This window comes from Danio rerio, chromosome 4, assembly GCF_052040795.2.
Source record: "Danio rerio strain M-AB ecotype USA chromosome 4, GRCz13ab, whole genome shotgun sequence".
Lineage (NCBI taxonomy): Eukaryota > Metazoa > Chordata > Actinopteri > Cypriniformes > Danionidae > Danio > Danio rerio.
The window spans coordinates 13,970,733-13,991,261 of NC_141024.2; the positions used below are offsets into that span (position 1 = coordinate 13,970,733).

Sequence of the window (20,529 nt, forward strand, 5' to 3'; positions counted from 1 at the left end):
ATGTCATTTTATGATCATTACAGTGCAGCCAGAACCATTATAGTGGCTGATGCATATGCACTGAAAGAAGGCTGAAATTGCCAGTTCCAATCTGCTTGGCTGGCCTAATGTGACATCCGGAAGTGAGCATACACCAGTATTTCTGTCTGCCCACTTAGACACAAAATACCAGGTTGACAAAGTAGGCACTTTTAAAGAACTATTACGGATTTGACAAAGGTTAGTAGCATCATGGTCTAAATATCTTAGTAGCTGATCTACCTATATGTTTCAGTTTCAACGTTTTACAACACAAAAATGTAGCTTTATTTTCAAATGTTTGCCAGAATAATATATCTAATGTATGGATCAGATATTGTCAGAAGTTTGAGTGTGATATTGCAACGTTTTAATCAAATATTGGAAATAATTATTTCAAGGTTTTGACATTTTTGTTTCAAATAAGTGAGGCATTTCAGGTAAAGTGTTCGGTTTACTTTAATACATGTTCTGGTTGTAGTGTGGTTGATTCCTTAGCACTGGTAACTTTGCTTTCATACAGGCAGGCATCTATGAATCATGCTGGAATTTATTTTAACTGGCAAACTATTTTATGATTAATGATAATGTAAGAATATGGTCAGCTTTTCCATCAGTTCTTATTCAGAGTTGATCATTGTAAAAACAAAGGAACACAGTAAATGTCATTGCCTCCTCCTATGCATGGTGAACAAGCCCTGGCAAATCATTTTTGTAAGCTTATGCCACGTATGGGACAAACACGGTCTTATTTGAGGACAGAGGAGTTCCAAATAGGGTTTTAATCTGCTTCTAGGCTGCTGGAAGCATGAAAGTACATTTTGTAGTCGCTTAAATGAACCCACTTCCAATTTGCACGCTAATGAGTCACGCAAATGCTATTAAAGCCCAATTTACAGTGGCCTGATTTGCATCAGAGGTGTGAAGGCTAATGCACAGGCTTGATCATTCTCTCATCAGGACAGATGGATCATTGTTGTCTAGCAATGTGTCATCCATGTTGAGGCTTTTTAAATTATTTTTTAACAGCTGTCAAAACAATTGTGTGCAGCAATTCAACTGGGTACTTATTTTATTGATCATATCTTGATCAACTCATTTCAAATATGTCTTAATGTATATATACAGTAGTGGCCAAAGCCAAAGTCTAGTTTTCAGCCCTTTATGTAGCAACTGGAGGCCATTTGAGCATAGTAAATCCATTGCCATGTTCAAGAAATGAGATCGAGAATATTTAAGCTTGGTTAAATGGCGTGTTCCTACTGGCGTTTAAACAAAACCAATTGGTACTAAGGGCTCAAAGTTGGTCAAGAAAATATTGCCTCACCAACACCTGCCTGAACTGTTGACACAAGACTGGGATGGATCCATGCTTCCATATTGTGGTTATTTCCAATATTCTAGTGTCCAGTATTGGTGTACCAGTGTCAATTGTAACCTCAGATAGCCAGATCTTAGCTGACAGGAGTAGCACATTGAGGGCTCATCTGCTTTAAGAGTCAATGTGTTGTGTGTGTTCCGACATGCCTTTTTTCAGACCTTTTTCAGACGGGGTTACCGTATGTGAATTACTGTCAGTTAAAACTAGTCTGGCCATTCTCTGCATGAAATAGATCTGCAATTTCTGAAATACTAAAATAAACATGCATGCTCAAAGTTACTTAAATCTTCTCTCCCCCTTTTTGATGCTCAGTTTGAACATTGAAGATTTTCTTGACTTGGATTCACAACTACTTAATATATTTTTTAATAATAATTTGGCCAGTGAGTGTTGGTTGGAAAGTGTAAAACCTAAAATACCTTCAATAAATTTATCGTTTTTGCTCTATATACAATTTTCCTCATGTTTGGATGGTTTAATTAAACTTCCAAAGTTTGTAAAAATAAATATATATTTTTTTATAATTATTTTTTAGGGCTTTTCACTTTTAATGACAGGACAGTGGAGATTTACAGACAGCAAAGTATAGGGAGTAAAGAGAGGGGAAGGATCAGCAAAGGACCTCAAGCTGGGAATCGAACTTTGGTCGCCACAAGCACCTGGGTGCTATATGTTGACGCACTAACCACTAGGCTATTGGTGCCGATGTAAAAATGAATATTGTCCAAATACCTAAGAGACATATACTAACCCATAGACCAGGGGTCACCAATCAGGGGTCACCTGCAGGGTTTAGCTCCAACTTGCCTCAACACACCTGTAGGGATGTTTCAAGTATACCTATTAAGACCTTGATTGGCTTGATAAGGTGTGTTTGATTAGGGTTGGAGCTAAAATCTCCAGGACACCGGCCCTCCAGGAACAAGTTTGGTGACCACTGCCATAGACAAACAAATGTCACAAAACCAGTATTTCAGCCCATGATTAGTAAAAAAAAAACTCACTAAAAAGACAACAGAAAACCTGTTGCATACAGATACCTCTTCCAAACTGCATATATATGTGATCATATCATTGTGAGCAAGCCAAAAAAAGACTAATCATCGTTATAGATGAAATGTGCTTTCTAATGATGACGAAGTGGCTGTGCTGCCCTATGGGAAAACGCAGCAGGAGGCCGTAAAAAGCACACTGCAGATTAATGCCTTCCCTACTGCTGACAGATCCTCCATGGCCCGCTGAGCAGCTGCTTGTAGCTGCTTTAAAGCCAGAAGCTTAATGTTTCACCTCTAAGCCGGATTTAAACAATGCAAGGAGACCTCACCCCCTAAAGGGGAATATAACTCATATCATCTCACTAATGACGCTTACACTAGCTGTGTGCCAGGAAAAAAGTCTGTGCTGACAAATGTCTATATTGAGGCATTTTCTTAGAACTTGAATGTGATTATGGATGAGTTATTGTTTTATGCTGGTTAAATGCTTATTTATGACATGATGTGACATCATTCGGTGGCCAGGTAGATTAGGTTAGCCTCTTGTCTGATATTAATGACTTTTTACAAATCATTTAACAGAAAGGGGTTGCTCTCAAGACTGTTTAGGATTCTGCGACACAATCAGCCAATCAGCAGCCAAGAGCTCTTTGTGTCTTGAATTTTGATTGGTTTTTTAAGGTGGGCATTGTAATGTCCTGACTTCACTGCTTTGGATTGTCCTCAGTGTGACTTGGTAGCGAGTTTTTCCACTGTGCGGACTTGATGACATTCAGCATGCCCATGGTAAGTTTTAGATGTTTTATGAAATGTTAAATGGTAAATTAGATGGGTTTATTTTCCCAAAAATCCTCACCCCAAAAAAGATTTTTGCGATTTTTTTATTTACTGTTAGACTTCATAAAAGTTCAGTTCATTGTAAAGATTAAGAACTGAAAGTTGTAATTGGTAGGATTTCAGATCTGTACTAAACAGTGTGCATTTTAATGCAGTATTGTAGTATGTAGTAATGTAGTATGTTTATATATTGTTGGCTGTATGCCATAATACACTTGTTTGTTTAGTTTCCATGCTAAATCATCTTTAATCTTGCACTGACTGATTTAAAATAGAGAAAAGGGGAAATTTGAGGTTTATGTGGAGAGAAATAGGCAGGGAACATGCTTTATATTTCATGGTGGATTGTGTGTTTGATTAATATCTGAAAGCATGAGATTGATTTAAAACAATCCTGATGTATAAGTAGACAAATTATATCCGCTGTGGCTGAAAATATATTTTTAATGCACATGCATTGATTTTATGCAATAAACACTTATTTATATGTTAATGGACTCCTTTAAGACTAATGGAATTCTTAAAATCCTGTTGGTAAAGGTAAGAGTAAAACCACTGCTGGAGAATATCTCTAATTAAACATTTATTAATAGGAGGGAAACATTGGGTGATATTAATTCAATTTAATCTGGGTAATTGTGAATATATTTATGCTTGGGTTCTAACAACCTGTTTTCTTTAAGGGTAAATAATAACCAGGATGGGCTTTTCTGGCAAAGACCTCCCCATGGATGGGAATGAAGACTGGTAATTTTATATTTGTTATTAATGTGCAACAAGACAGCAAATATAAAAAAAATAAATTGCTGGGGTACATTTATTATGCGAAGTACATATACAATCTGCATTATATATTATGAGTGGCAAGAACAAACATTTAACAAACTATTTTAAAGGGCTTATATGTTCTGTAGCATTCAGAAACACTGATGCATGATTTGCTCTCAATAACAAAAAATCAAGACAGAGGTGAGAAGTTGCAGTGGATAAAAAATCTGATTAGTGAAATGGGTTGCACAAGCTCAGCAATTCACCAGCATCATGTTAACAGATGAAGTGTTAATTTGCTTAGCATGCTTGACTAAGTATGTTGTTGTTGTGTGTAATTCAGTATTTGTAATAGTATCATGGGAACAGATTTATATAACTATTATTATGTTAACAGGCGCTCCCACAAAATCAGGAAAAGCAGAAGCCAATCCCCGTTTCGGGATGTTTCACCTGTACCATCATATTTCTCAGAACCGGTCTCGTTCCTGCAGCACAGGGTAACACAATTGGATCATTAAGACCGCTGACCACCATATATTTGACAGTTTAACAATGATGATTGAATAACTAACAGTGCAATCGCACTTTTACCTATTTTACCCATGATAATCCCATGAATAAATAAGTCAACTGCTTATTTTCAATAGGATGTAATTGCCAGCTTTCCCCCTCTCCCACGTATAAGGAAGCCACATGGGGACGAAGAAGATGATGATGATGCTCGGAGTCACAAGAGTTTACCAGCAGTGTTTGAATCATTAACCCTTCAACCCAGACACAACAGGTCACACAGACCTACAAAAAATAACATCATATCTGGTTTACCTCCTCTCGTAAGCAACAGGTACTGAATACAGTTTAATCCATACAGCCAGCCATATGTCATTTAAGTATTTGTAAGCAATATAGTATGTAATGAGAATTTGCCAGTCTTATTTCCCTCATGCCATTCTAAAGATGAACTATTAATTTCATACAAAATTCATACACCATTAATTGATTATAAATGTGAAGATTCAATGGAATAATATACTCATAATATATGATTACCAGGTGCAATTTGATTGTAAAAGGAACTGGGTGCAAAACTGTCCCCAAACTCCCACCTATTACCAAATCCAGGTCTACTTGGAAGGAAACAAACCGCTCAAGTTACAGGTATTTCCTTTGTTTTTCAAGAACCAGCCATGCAAGGTTTCAAAATTAAAGACACAACTGTGAACATAGAACTCTCATCTCATAGATCAAACCAACCATCCGTTGACTGCCCACCTAAACCTTGGTGATAAAAACAGAATTCATTGCCCTTAGTTTTTCTGGCTAGAGGAAGGTTAAATTATTTCATACTTGTCAATGTGTTGGCAGGAGACTCCTTTTTTGCATGGCTTAACTCCATTCTGCATTTAGAGCGCTGTTAAATTCACAGAATAAAAATGAAAAGCTACAGTCGATATCTCAGCCGGCAGATATGTGCAGAGTCATTTTCTGCTTATTAATGATTTAAAGCCTGGTTAGTCTCGGCATCACGTGGGCAAGTATTTTTCTGCTTCCCTCATTTATTTGAGGCTGTGAGGTGCAAGGGAGAGAGATGGGAGTTTAGTGTTGAGGACTGAGATGGAGAGAGAGGACATGCAGATTTCTATTCACTTACTATCGGCCCCACAGCTGAGATAATAAACTGACATTAAAGCATCCCGATAAAATGAAATTACACAAAGCAACCAACAGTACAGCACAGTCAGGTCTGCTTGTAAAGTGAAGAGTGTATGTGTAAATGCCTCTCTCCGGAACACGGCACTTCCATGATTTAGGAATAGTGGGGTTTAGAAATGTCTAGGCTTGCTCATTGCGTTTCTTCACTTGACTGGACCATTACTTGTGAATATGATTAATAACTCAAATTATAATTGGATTTTTAATGTGATAATTGAAATCCTGATGACCATTTATATAGTGAAAGTTTCTGCAGTGAACTCATAGCCAAATAAGCACAGGGCTAATGTATAGTTACAATGTTGTGACAGTAATATCATTCAAAAGTAAATAAAAATAAACAAAAAATTGTGCTTAAGCACTAGATAAAGAACAATTCTGGACCTTATTCTTCCTTCTTTTCTTACAACTATAGCCTTTTTTATTACAACTATAGACATTTAATTTTTGTTTCTTTTGTTCTCACCAAGTTTCTCTTATTTATACATTAAAGTGGCAAATTCTGATTCTAAACCTTTGCCTATTTTCTCTGTTGGGCTTTATTTAAAGGTTGCTAAAAAGTTATGGGTAGTTCCTACTATTTCTGAGTAGTTTATAGAATGTTAAGTCATCGATATTGCAGTTTGGTGTTTTGTAGGTACCTTTTATAGAGGGCAAAAAGAAAAAAAGAAAAACTTAAATACTTTTCTAAGCAAATATTTAAATGCACCTTTCAGTCTGAGGTATTATTCATGTTTGTATGCATGCTTTGTTGGTTTTACAAGTGTGAACTCTGTATATAATATCATTTTAAATTCTAATAATTCTCATTCTCCTATGAAAAGGCCTGACAAAATGGAATTCAATTCAACTACACCTGCCCATGCACTGGTGCATCCAAAAATTGTACCTGTCGGGCAGACGTCTCTGTCTGTCAAGGCCCACAGTGTTCAGAAAAATGGGCCCTGCTTGCTTCCTGCCAAAGCCTCTGGAGTGTCCCCGAGATCTCGACTCACTTTCCAGAGTCCTGTAGTGCAGGCAGTGTACCCTATCAGTCCTGACACCATGCAACAGATGAGGCAGACTGACAGACCATGCCAGCCCCTGAGATCTGTGCTGAAAAAAGCACCAAATGGAGGAGTGTTTGACTGCCCACTGGCAGCCCACCTACTGGAGCCATTTTCTGGGTTTCAGGAGCATCTGTGTCGGCAGATCCTACATTCTCCACTGCCTTATCGTGCAGCTCTACCACACATCCATATTCCATGTCACCAGGACCAGGTAGATCAGTTGCCTGCACATAGGGACCCATGCGTTTTCCTGATGGAGCGCACTGTGGAACTCTGCAACTCCCAAGGACACTGGCTTCCCAAAATCACCATGACCTGCCCAACACCTTCTCCGAAACATCTGTCTCGCACGGAAATTAGATATGTGGCTTAAAAAAACCCCAAGATGATTGTTGAGTAAAAACACTTGCACTGCTCGATGCTGTTTGAAGTTAGTATGTGCACAAAGGATCAGAAAGATCACCACTAACACCACCAAGATCTCAAATTCATTTTGCACGTAAAGAAACAATAAAGCCAAAACTGGAACAACTTCCCAATCTCCTGGCACTTCTCCTGATTCCTCATAGATTATTGGACTCATGGTCATAACACTCTTCTTTCCTCAGCTCAAGTTATTGTATAACCAATGATCTTTCATCTAGTTTCCATGGAAGCCCTAGGCATCATTAAAGCATGTTGGAACTGGACCTGAGGGGCAGCACTGTTCCACAGGTATAGGAAGTGCCTCCAAGGAGCTTTAAAAAATCATGCAGTACATTTTCCTGGGTGTTAAGATCCCTAGAGGTACAAATCATAAGTCTGACTTACCTAGGAGGAATGCAATATATTTCCTTCTACCCACTTTCCTAGGTCTTTCTTTTCTTTTTAAAATCAATACAATTTTCTCAGTTGAGCAGAATCTACAGTGAGATAGAGGTCCAGGAGCAATTTTTACATTTTCCATCACAGCCTACTGCAGATATATCTGCCTTTTTTTTTGGTACCGGAGTGTGTATTTTTGAGTATTTGAAGATGTGTATTTGCAAGAAGTAAATGTACTCTTAATAGCCCTATGAGAAAGACTTTTCATTGCAATATGAAATTATGAAGAACATTGATTATCAAAGAATGTGTGTAAAGTGGTACCTACATTACAATATGAAGTAAATTTAAATTCTTTTAAACGTATTTGCTTGGAAGTTTATTCATACTTGTAAATCTTAATGTAAAAATTTTTACTCTAATATTTTTCCAATGGGCCCATATTAACTGGTAAAAGTGTTATCTTAAGAGCAAAAGTGTTATATTAAATGTGATTTGGACTAGCTTTTGCCAGTCTTTTAACAATTTACAATGTAAAGCTGCCATGTGCCATGCCATTAAAAGTTTTTTCTAACTAAATCTCTCTCATGAATCATAATTTCAACATTTCATGTTTATTCAGTGCTGTTGAAGAGTGTTCAGTTATTGAAAATATTTATCTTCAGTATTTGTAGAATTTGGATATTAATTTAGCATATAATGATGATAAAAGAGACATTTCACTGGTTCCTGTTACTGCAATTTTTAAAACGATGGTCCCATGACCAGCTCTAGTTTGTGACCCAGCATTGTGTTTTATGCAGAAAAAACAAATATTACATTAAAAAAACAAAAAACTCTTTGATTTCTGTAACTGTCTCTGCTGTTAATGACAATGTCAATCATTTTTATCTCAATAAAATAAAATATAGTTTTATAGAGCTTTTATATAGCTTATTTGTTACATTACTAACTAATAATTGGTGTTAAAAAGTCCTTTGAAAGTTACTAAGATAGAACCAAATGGCATGTAGGGTTTATTAGATTTGACACCAGTAGTAAAGGAAGAAGGATGGGAGCTTTATCTATAAGTTACAGGTGTGAATAATACATGTAATTAAAATTAGTGAATGCAATGTAGTAACTTTAGCATTTGGTATATTCCAGAAGGTTCCAAACATCCAAGACCACACGGGGGAAAAAGTCTTGTTTTCCCTTAAAATCCACATATCAGGTTGATTTATATCAGATTTTACAGCACATCTGGAATTAATTTTTAATCTCTATGAAAAAGATCAATTTAATTATACTGAAAGAAAATTTAACTCAAGGCCATTATTCTATTATCATAGACAAGTTTGCTTTTATAAATTTATTCAAATGTGGTGGGGACAGAACTATGGTCCTATTTTCTATTTTTAAAAATGCCCAAAACTAAATTTTCTTCTAGAAATTTGAATAAGCTTATTTTGAGATATGTTGTATTCCCCATCTTAGCAGTTACCCAGGGTGGGCCATGCTCATGATTGGGTGGACCAGGCTCCCCCTGCAGAGTCAAGTCTGTCTCACAATGCTGTCAGGACAGCTTCCAAGTGCACAGTCTGGAACGGCAAGGCAAAAATGTCAACAGTGAATTGAAAAGCATGTCTGCAATTTCAACTGCTGCTTCACCATTGAGTTCAGAGCTGAATTTTCGCATTCTTCAGTCAAAGCATATGAAATGCTCCTTGAGGGTGTCACCAAGTGAAGAATAAGACCTTGATATAAAAAATGCTGTGATTTTATAGTGTTTTAAAAAAAAGTACATTTGTAACAACATTCATCTCTTTACCTACTAGACATGTCACAACCAAGGTTTTCAGTGGCCCAGGCTTAACTTCATTGCAGAGTCAGTGTGTAATTGTGCGTGTGATTTTGTGTGTGTGTGTGTATGTGTGTTTGAGAGAGAGAGAGAGCATGTGTGCTGTTTCTCATGTCCTGTTTCTCCTGCTGTGCTCAAATATGGGTGTAACAGCTCCCTAGTTTCATGCTCTGATTATCTGGTTAGGCATTACCCATGGTTGTATCGCCCTTACAACCTTGTACCGACTCGGTCTGACCTTTTTCTCTCCAACTGACAGGCATTCCTCTCATTCCTACAAGGAATGATTTAGGATGGGCCCCATTTTGAAGACACAAACCCAACTGCTAAGTGACCTTAGCTAAAGTTAATTGTCAGCTAAAAATAATATCACACTGTCTTGAAGTTATAATCAAATAGTACGACTATTTATGAAATGAATTCTCATTAGTCAAAATGTTCACCAACATGTACTTCAATATATTTACCACTAGAGGGCACAACAAGCCTTTTCCTTGCAAACTTTAGTTATAATATATGGTGCAGTTTGACTTGTTAACCTCTTGATGACAGCATCATACTTGTAGTTAATTAGCATATCAAAATATGAATAATAATAATACTTATAAAGTTAATAACTATAGCATAATTTTAATCTTTCTGTAATGTACAGGGAAATTTAAATGCATTTTAAATTCATGAGATTTGCAATATTGAAAAAGTTGGATATGCGATATCTAATGGCATTTTAATTCTTTATATTTAATGGATATGTGATAGTAAAAGTAAGACTAAGCGAATGTCAGTAACAGACATTTTTTCATTTGTTTTTATTTTCAATATTCACTCAATTTTTTATTCACACTTGCCAGCATCTTCTAATATTTGTAAGACATGTTCAGTCGTCAGGAAAACTCCCTCTGCACCCTTAGATGAGCATTAAACAACCTTGATAAATTAGCTTCTTTAGAAAACAAACCAAAAGACGATTATCCATGCTTGTTACATCTGACGCAAATGGCAGCTTGCCTCAGTAGTCTCAGATAAGCTACCTGAAAGTTCACTTGAAACATAAATGGGAAGAATCAAACAGCAGTCCGCGGATAACGTTAAATGTTTCTGAATAGATAATGAATACATTGTAAAGGAAGCACAAAGAGGTTTGTGTTCCTCAAAGTGTCCTCTAAAGTAGGTTTAGGAAAAATAATTTCCTTTAGTCCTAAGAACACCTCAGAGAAAGTTAAACCAAAACAAATTGTCTGATGTGTATTTTGAAGCTTATCTTATAATAAGGTGCTGGGAAAATGCTGCATTATTTTGCTTAGAAGCTACAAACTCTACACTTATTTGTGGAATTAAAAAAATAAATAAAGAAAATAGATAAAACGTCTTTATTGATGATTTTTTAAAATACCTATTACCTTTTATAAAGCCATTTAAAGTAATGTATTTAAGGGATTTTTGGGCATGATAGGAGAGTAACTAAAACCTGCTTGGTAAAATTACAGCCCACAATTAACCTAATTCTGTATTAAGTAAGCATTATGAGCATCTGATGAATTAGTGAAATTCCTCAGGTTTGACCATTATTGTGAGAAAGAAACATATATGGCCAACAGCTGCAGTGCATTTACAGTCAGCTCTCCTACAGTATGTGGAGGTCATTCATCCGCCTATCAGATATCTAGCAAAATGTTAGGCTTAGAGCCACAGTTGCTACTTCAGCATCAGACCTGCTTTGAAAACTGGAAGGCCACCAGTTTGGTCACTAGGGCACACGCTCTACAATTCACTTACAATGAGGTGTCAATCCTGTGCATATGTTAGCCGTGTGCTCAATGTCACAGGATCTAGACCGAAGCATGTGTGTTTGTGTTTATACACTTACTCCTGGAGATTATTGCCTGTCTAAGATTATCTGAGGCCATCGTGAAGCTTTCAGCACTGGTCTGATTTTACTTTGCTCTTTGTAATCTATAGTTTGAGCTCCTCCTCTGTCCCATCCTAAAGTGACATGCACCCGCGTGCAGGAACAACACCTGTTCACTAAATACTGCATCATGCGATCTTTATCTCTCAGAGGGACCAGCACCTTCTTTTTGTGCGTCGTGAGATTTTGCACTGTGCCAATGTGCCCATGTAACCTTCTATATTTAACTGCAAGCAAAGCAGTGCCACAAATTACCACCTCAGCACTCAGTATCAATTCGTGAAGATTACGACAGTGTCAAATCTGTAACCAGAAGACCTCTCATCAGCAATAACCAGAGAAAGTGTTCCAGATGTTTCTAAAAGTAGCTGTTTCTTTTTTCAATCAAATTTTCTTCTGTATGACAGTATCAAACATGAATGAAATTCACAAATATATCAGTATCCATCCAAATCTAAGTGAATAAATAATAAAAAATAATAATAATAATTCAAGAGTTCGCCCTTAGCTGATGATTGATTATAATGCGTGTTTTTCATGCTGTCCTGGGAGAGAGCCCTAAGCTCATGAGATCCTCGAGCCCCGGGCTCCCTCCCGTTGCAGCGTGAGAGGGGAGTATGAGCTCAGATAGGTCTCGAGAACTCCCCTGCTTGATAAAGTAAATGTAGATTAAGAATTAGCTATGGAGTGTGTATGCTGAATTCAACACTTGTCGATTTAGATTTTTTCAATTTACTTATGTTACATGTTTTAGTCTGTGTAAGGAAACTGGAGAGCTCAGGGAAAACCCATGCAAATATGGGGAGAACATGCAAACTCCACACAGAAATGCCACCTTGGCCAGGTAAGATCTAAGCCAGTGACATTCTTGCTGAGAGGCAATGATGCTAACCATTGGGCCTCCGTGCTGCCCTGACAAGGAAAGGGGAGGAGTAGGGGTGGAAGGGGTGATTCTTCAAGACGAAGATGGCTGAGGTAAGATACTCTGGTTATTTATAGTCATTTAGGAATCGTCTGATTGGTGAATCATACATTAGCTAATGAGGACCAGCTGCTATCAATTATAAGCATGTGCTCCTCTCGAAACTTGTTTATTAATAAACTTCACCTATGAAATAATCTATAAAATAATTAGTTGAAATGCTGTTAAATGTATTGTTCATCATTACCCCTTGATTTTACCAAACAACCTCACCGATCCTAATAAACCAAGAAGACTTTTATATAAGTGTCTCTTTTTATTGCACATGGCCTACCCTGAATGTGGCAAATAGTTTGAATCAAGCCAAACCTATAAAAGAGAGTACATATGCACTTTGAATATTTTATGGGTCACGGAACAAATGCATGGAAGCAGAGCACCTCTGGCATCATGGAGCATTTCCACTCTAGAAGTGACAGGGGATGATCGGGAGTAGTGTAGTTGCACTTGTAGCTATTTTGCAGACATATACAGTATTGTGATGCCTGCAGTTAATCCTTATAACAACCAACCTTATGAGAGGTGCAAGGGAAAGGTGATTCAAGTCAAAAAGTAAACCATAACACAATAAAGGAGCACTAAAGTCTATGCTAATCTGCTCCTTGCTGATATGGTTTGTTTGCATCATAAAAATTCATGCATCATAGACTAAGGTCATAAATGTATATAGTTGGTTCACCGTTCTTGTTTTGACAAGCACAGGATAGCTTTGGTGGCTTGAAGAGTGCAGGTCTGGGTGAATGGGTTCATTTGGGTCACTCTGTGCATGGGGTCTGTTTTTGGAACTGTATCATTCAATAAGTTTCATGAAAGCCTTTGCCAAGCCTGCCAGAGCAGATCCCACCATGTCCGTCAGCACATGCCAGGCGCTTGTCTTTAAACGGCTGCGTCCTCTATGACTTCCGCAGAGGCCTGATGCACCACGGGCCAGAGAGAGCTGACCAAGCCCTTTATTTAAGGTCTCTATTTAAGAGAATCTCCAAGCGTGCATGCTAGTTAATTTCCACCACATGAATTTAAATTAGCACAGATTTAAAATACTCTGCTTAAATAAATGGAAGGGTATTTTGGACTAGATTAAGTTGTCCACTGGAGAGTGGATACCTAATCAGTGGCAGTGTGAGGTGAGAAATCACATGGGCCTGGCAAGACAAACAGCAGATGTCCTTTACGACCTCTCTTAAACAAAGGACGTGATTTTATGTACATTACTGACTATAAAAGATCTATTCTGACTGTGGTGTGCTACGTGCTAATAAAGACATTATCAAACATTTGATATGGAGTGGTGCTCATTGTAAATTCTTCAAGAAGAAACTGACTATTATTTTATTGTGGGAACCACTGCTTTCTCCATGTATACTCTAAGTCTAGATCGATTTTAAATGACATGGATTCCTTTCTCTATCGATTTTTGATGGATTTATGCAGATTTCTTAACCTCAAGTGCATTCTTCTATTCTGTGATGTGAGATTAGAATACCATGATTTTTAATAGCAATTCATGCAATTTCTTTTACATTACAGTCTGCTAATTGCCGCAAAAAGTATGAATGCTGTGGTCATTTAAATAATTCAGTGTTTTAGCAAGGCTCAACATAGCAACATCTTAATCAGTGGAGTGAGTTTAGCCCATGAGACCCCACTTTTGCATGTTGTAAAATAAGATGGAGGATTGATTGGGAAAACAACAATTCATGCATTTTCATCTGGTGATTATGGTGCTGGAGAAGCGCCAATACTGTTTTTTGGAGAATCCATGGCACTCTCAGCTGCACAAAATCTTCTCTATAATTTCCAGTAAAATGTATAATAAAAATGATAACATTAGTTCTTTCTGGCATAATTAGACTGCAACAGATTTTGCTATGAGTATATGAGAGTTAATTGCTCTTTTTTGAGAACACAACTAAACATCTGTCAAGGATTCAAGGCCGTAAGTGACATGATTGTATCATCAGCTCACGTATAAACCCTTGTGAGAACGCCTAGCTAATGGAATTATTCTCCAAGCCTTGGGACACACAGACATTAAAGAACAGTGTTGGAAGGAGTGGAAAAGAGAGTGGAATACATAATAGACTTATATAGGGTAACAGCAGACATTAGTACACCACTCAATAAACATCATTACTAGAAACCAGCAGCTAACTTTCTGATCGCTATATCCGAATCAGTGCTGTACTGATGTCATCAATGCAAAGTGATTAGGCAAAACAATTATGTGGCTCATGAGTGTTAAGTAAAGATGGCAAATTTCAGTTTGCATCCAGCACCAACCAAAAAACTGGCACTAATGTAAATTGCAACCATTATAACAACCATATAAGACACCCATATATAGTGTTGTCATAAAGACACCTAATTTAAGTGCTAAATGACAGGGAGTCATGATAATACTGTATGTATTTCCAATAAAAAGATGCTTACAGCACCTTGCAAAACATGATGATAAATGTTAATCAATTTGCTAACTTAAAACTGCTCTATTTGTGGGTAGTCAATTTATTAGCATTCGGGGAGTCATAAAATGACCACATGGCTGTTGCTTCAACAAAAAGTGTTTGCCCTGAAGCTCTATTTCAGGATGGGCAGTGTTCAGAGAATGGCTGCATTGTTGATTCACCTGCATCTACTGTGAATCAGCTTTCTAAAGGCCATGAGGAGCCCCATACAGCCTCTCAACCTGTCACTCTCCTTGAGTGTGTGTATGTGTGTGTTAGATCACTCCTGCAGAGGTAAACTAATCCTGCCCTAAAGAAAGCCTTGCACCAGGAGTAAAGAGCAGAGGGGACAGCTGGACGGGGTTAGTGAGTGTCTCGCCATGCCACGAAATGGCTGCCAAAAATAAAATGATTTGTTTCAGGAGGTTAAGTTCGCTAGCTTGCCACTTTAAAGAAGTTAATGGACATACAGTGGAGCAGGATAGTTTGCTGGCTAAAAAGGCTTGTGGAAAATTGTCTTTTAAAAAAAAGTTCTCTCTTCAGCTATTTTTTTCCGAAGCAGCTTAAGGGGACAATGATGAAGGGTTTCTGGGAATTGTGTGGTATTTGTGGGACAACATGGAACAGGGTGTGGACATTGGAGGGGGGTACCGGAGGTATTTCTCAGCTGATCTGTACTAACCGGGAAACAGGTCACGGTTACAACCTCTGACCCCATAAGGGTGGACACCTCTCCTGTCAATCAAAGGCAACATCACACTCCTGACTCCTACACCAAAAAACTCCCTAACAGATGAAGAAAAAACAATGAACAAAAAAGCTAAGCACTAAGAGGCCAGCTGATATACTTTACATGTAACTAAGCAACAAAACAGTGTGCTCATAGGAGAACATGTCGCATGGGACAACAGATAAGTTACATAATCTTCAAATTCAAGTGTAATGAGTGTATCTGTATAATTGCTCTATGTGACTTGAGTTATGTTAACCCTAGAGACACACTTGAGTTTAGTGTGACAGCTCTTATGTGAGTACTTTGTGGTACTGTGAGGTTAACACGTGGTTAGATCACAGTGAGTGTCTTACAGGTGGATTAGTTTAGGGCTGAATTACTGGGCACCTCGCTTTGCAAGGCATATAGTTGGGGTCCAAAACTTTAGCCCGAGGATCACAATGGCTATCAAACTGTGCCCTGAGAATAACATGATACTACAAAATATAGACACTGTTGTGCAGGCTCCATGCCCCACAATCACACTGTACCATCAGGCTAGAGATCATCAGCTTTTATAGTTTCACAGTAACGACAGCACAGATGGTCACAGATGGCATGGTGGCATAGAAAGACGCAAGACCCCACTAACTTTCAGAATATTTTTGAATTGGACAACACGCACTACATATGTGCTAATAATCAGTGGGTTTGCTTTTGTTAATTTTATTTTGGTTGTTAAAGGGAGTCTTTTTTAATGTCAGGCAAATTATTGAAAATTATTTCAGTATTGTTTTTAGTGTTGCATGCTATGACCCAAGGGCGGCGTAGTGGCGCAGTTGGTAGCGCTGTCGCCTCACAGCAAGAAGATCTCTGGTTCGAGCCTCGGCTGGGTCAGTTGGCATTTCTGTGTGGGGTTTGCATGTTCTCCCTGTGTTTGTGTGGGTTTCCTCTGGGTGCTCAGGTTTCCCCCACAGTCCAAAGACATGCCCTATGGATAAATTGGGTAAGCTAAATTATTCGTAGTGTATGTGTGTGAATGAGAGTGTATGGGTGTTTCCCAGTGATGGGTTGCAGCTGGAAGGGCCTCCACTGTGCGGGAAGGGCATATGCTGGATAAGTTGGTGGTTCATTCCGCTGTTGACCCTGATTAATAAATGGACTAAGCCAAATGGAAAATGAATTAATGAATGTTATGACCCAAACCTGTGCTATGCATGTCAATGAAATCCTAGATATATGTATGTCTTTTTTGTTGTTTGTATTCTTTAAGGTAAGTGGGGTCCAAAGTTATTTCCTTAAATAAGTAATAAATAAATGCTAAACTAATTTGAAAAGCAAGATCAATGAGCACCAGTTATGTAGAGACAAATATTTTGGGGAGAACTATCCCACAAAACCCTGCATATATTGTTTATATACTTTTTTTGCTGAATGTTTTGAACAATATTTTGTTAAATTTCTTGCAACTTCAGAAGCAGCTTGTGGACTTGTGTGAACTTTACAAACAAACATCTTGGGTTTAAACACAATACTCTCATGTGAGCAATCCTCCATCATTTAGTGGTGTAACTTGAACAGCAAAAAGCCTGTCTTATGGGATTTTTTATAGTCACTAAATTTGCTCTAGTGAATAAAATGTCCACTGTGTGGAAATGATTAGTTTTCTGCCACAAATGGCCACCAGGCAGAGTAGACCACCTGATCGTAGATTTAGGTCCTTAGTGAGAAAGAAGATCAGTATACCACGCAACTAGCCTGGGGAACTCTTTCATTATTTCTGTAAATCACATTTCTCTTGGTGTTTCTTTTGGCTCTCATGTTGTTGAAACTGCCAGATAAAATCAAGAGGGCGCTAAAGCTGTTTTTTTCTCTGCTTAAAACTGCTTTGTGGTCAGCCAGTCTAGGCCCAGATGTTTTACAAAACCTGCAATCAACAAATAAGACTGTGTCTATTCAGCATAGACAAAAAAAGAAAGAAAAAAGAAATACTCTAATTACAGATAGGAGTTACAAGTAGAAATTTCTGAACACTCAATTTGGGTATTTTTTAAATTGCTCAAAGTTTGTTTCAGAAATTTTCATTAACAAAAATAATAAGACCGTAACTTAACATACTATTCTCTGTGTTGCCTTGCTGTTTCTGTAGAAGCTATGCTGTCATTTACCGGTAAACAGATACAAGCTTTCTCTTGACTAAAGGAGCGATGATCGACACAACGTTAATCCTGTTGTTTCACTAGAGTTATACAGAATAGTTCTTTTCAAGAACAGTGTAAAACAATCTGTAGAATTAAGTTGTAAAAGATAAAACTGGATCAATTACAGAGTGACGAGGACTATTGCTTTGCAAGGAGGAGTCGAGATGAGTGTCTTTCTCTAGCACACACACAATTTCGTTTTCAACCCTATTAATAATTAAGCAGTGTAATTTTACTTTGTCACACATCTACTCATCTACTCATGCTCTGTCCCTGTGAGCTTGGCTAGCAGAAGGCTTGGGTGTTTGTATATGAGGTAACAAGCCTTAAGTCATAATTACAACATTCTGTAAGACAATTGGTTTCAAACTACATTAGTTGCTGTAAATATTTGTTTTTCTATATATATTTTTTAATTGTTTTTATGCCATATTTTAACCTAACAGAAGTGAAGAATGAAAAGAAAACTGTTGAATTGTTAGCCTGATGGACAGATTGGATTCATGAAGAATGTGATGAGCTGTGTTTAAAGCCTTTGCTAATACTGAGGCTCATTTTTAAGGTAAGAGGAAGGTTTTAACTTGAGTGGCTTTAATAAATGGCTTTGGTGTAAATTTTAGAATTCGGAAAGAGGCATCACTAAAAAACAAATCAATAAGATTCATTTGGGAATAAGCAGAGCAGAAGATTAGAAATGTTTCTTTATTACCCCTGAGATTAATCATTAAGATGGTGAGAGCTTTGTCACAATCCAACACAAAAAGGGGAAATCTTCATATTTACAGCAATGAAAGAGATAAAATGTAAGTTCTGTCAACCAAAGATAAAGAAATATTGAAAGTTTTTTTTTACTAGCAGTGGGATTAGCCACTTGGTGTCTTGCTGCAAGTGTTCTATAGTACCATTCTGACTGTTCTGAGATGATCTACATTAACAAAACTAAGCATCATACAAAAAAGCACCTTGAGAGATTAAACTGACTATAAAAAAACTTGAATAAATATAAATCTGAATAGCACAAACAAATATGTTTATAAATGTATTCTAATAAGTGCAAGAAAAAAAATATTGTACTTGAGTATCTAAAGACATTAAATACTTATATGTTATGGACTAATTAATATTTCAGTTTGTCACAATGCAATCATGGGAGGATAGATGTGATGCTGCCTAAGAAATTGGTGAGGAAAATTGGGTGGCTTCACTTAAGGAGCAGTCTTTGTGTTGGGCTCTCCCAAGCTACTGTTTGATGCCTGCATTGTAGTTTTGGAGTCTTCCCACTAGGTTTTAGTGAGTCTTCACTTTCAATGTCACTCTCTGAACATGTCAATAAGTATTTGCCTGCATTCTCGTTTGCTAAAGAAAACAAACACCAGATAAGACTCTGACAATGTCTGCCTCTCAGGCTGCAAGGAAAATAATGAGATAACCAAAAGCCAAAAGGGCGCCACACCTCATGTTTGTCTCCACTTGATTATACTGTGATCGCATCCTCATAGTGACCAGAACTGCACAATATATTCCACCATGGTTATTCTGGTTGAGTGAATGAATGTGTAAATGCAGCTGCAGGAAATTGGAAGCTCCTTTTTTTACCCCAGCAGGAATGACTGTGGTACTTCATAACCTTGCAGTGTGAACAAGCTTCATTGAAGCATTTCAGCGGCTTCCTACTTGACACTGAAGTAGTAAGTCTGTAGCTGTCGGTGGTTGTTGTCTTGGTTTGATGAAGAGGGAAGTTAGTTTGATAGTTGCCACTTTCAGCTTTGCCTGCAGTTTAGGGGAATTTTAATTTAATTTTTTATGAATGGATGTATTTATAAAAGGCCAAGTGCAGTTTGTGCAGCTTTCTCTGTTTACATTACCTCACTGCACTAATATTTAACAACTGGTAAAATATAAATATTAATTCACATTTAACTGAAAATTATTTAACCGTCCGTTGGGAAGATACATTAAACATCACAGTAAACCACCAGAGAGGGACGCTTAAAAAGTGATGCTGCATCTCAGGTTGGGGGTCTGGTGTCTCTTTTCGTTGGTGCAGATGGAACACTCATGCTAGTTTCACCCCCTCAGTGAGAGATCATGTAACTGGATGTTATTCTCTATTCATCACTTTTCTAATGAGCTGATTGGTCTACAGGTCTGTAGTTAACCTTGTTTGTAGAACAACACTTTAGGTAATTGAGCCTTCAGCGTCATCAATCAAACAGATGTGCCAAGAGACATTTTAGCGTAGGCTTCATTTGAGTAAGCTAAGCCGTTGGAGCTATGCAAAAGAAGGTAGCATGTTACAAGCCACCGACATGACAACAATAGCCATGAATTTAAATATCAAAAACAAAATGTAATTTGAACTAGACCTGTTCCTGCCTTGTAAACTCTGTCTGTTGCAGGATGTAAACAAGGCCTCTGATATTCAGGCTGATAATAGAGATTCATTGTTGCCAAGCAACACATTATTTGCACAGCCCTGGACTGGCCTTTGTAATTTGTGTAAGGGCTACCCTATGTACAAACGATTAGAGACAAGCTGAATGGTGGCTCTTTAAACATGCACAATACTATCATGTGCCCAGAGCAACATATGTGCAGCGTGTTGCGCTGAAATCTACCGTTCTGTGCAGACTGCCTAATAGTGACTCACATTCGATTAATGCAACAGACTAAGACAAATGTGTGCTTTGTTATTTAGCTCCCCCTACAATCAATCCGTTCGGCCACTTTATACAGGCCAGATGTTGTACCAGTAGCCATAATGAAAAAAGGCAACATGCTCAAGGTAGGGTTTGACTGAATTTAAGACGAGAGAAGAGTCTAAATTCAGCCAAAGTTTCCAATGTGGCAACAAGTACTATGCTGTTTATAGC

At 37.6% G+C, this 20,529-nt stretch overlaps 1 protein-coding gene and 1 long non-coding RNA gene across 3 annotated transcripts in view; both read left to right on the forward strand.

Annotated features, from left to right (window-relative positions):
- The window catches only part of LOC147844665 (uncharacterized), an 892,045-nt gene that overhangs the window by 212,498 nt on the left and 659,018 nt on the right, over positions 1 to 20,529 (forward strand). The gene's annotated exons all lie outside the window — the stretch shown is intronic.
- On the forward strand, positions 3,101 to 8,147 carry si:dkey-39a18.1. 2 transcript variants are annotated; one of them, XM_087246907.1, is made up of 6 exons: positions 3,101 to 3,180; positions 3,915 to 3,978; positions 4,397 to 4,499; positions 4,688 to 4,846; positions 5,056 to 5,160; positions 6,540 to 8,147. In XM_087246907.1, exons 2-6 carry the CDS (start codon positions 3,963 to 3,965, stop codon positions 7,135 to 7,137), a joined length of 981 nt encoding a protein of 326 aa, XP_087103033.1. In that variant the 5' UTR covers positions 3,101 to 3,180; positions 3,915 to 3,962; the 3' UTR covers positions 7,138 to 8,147.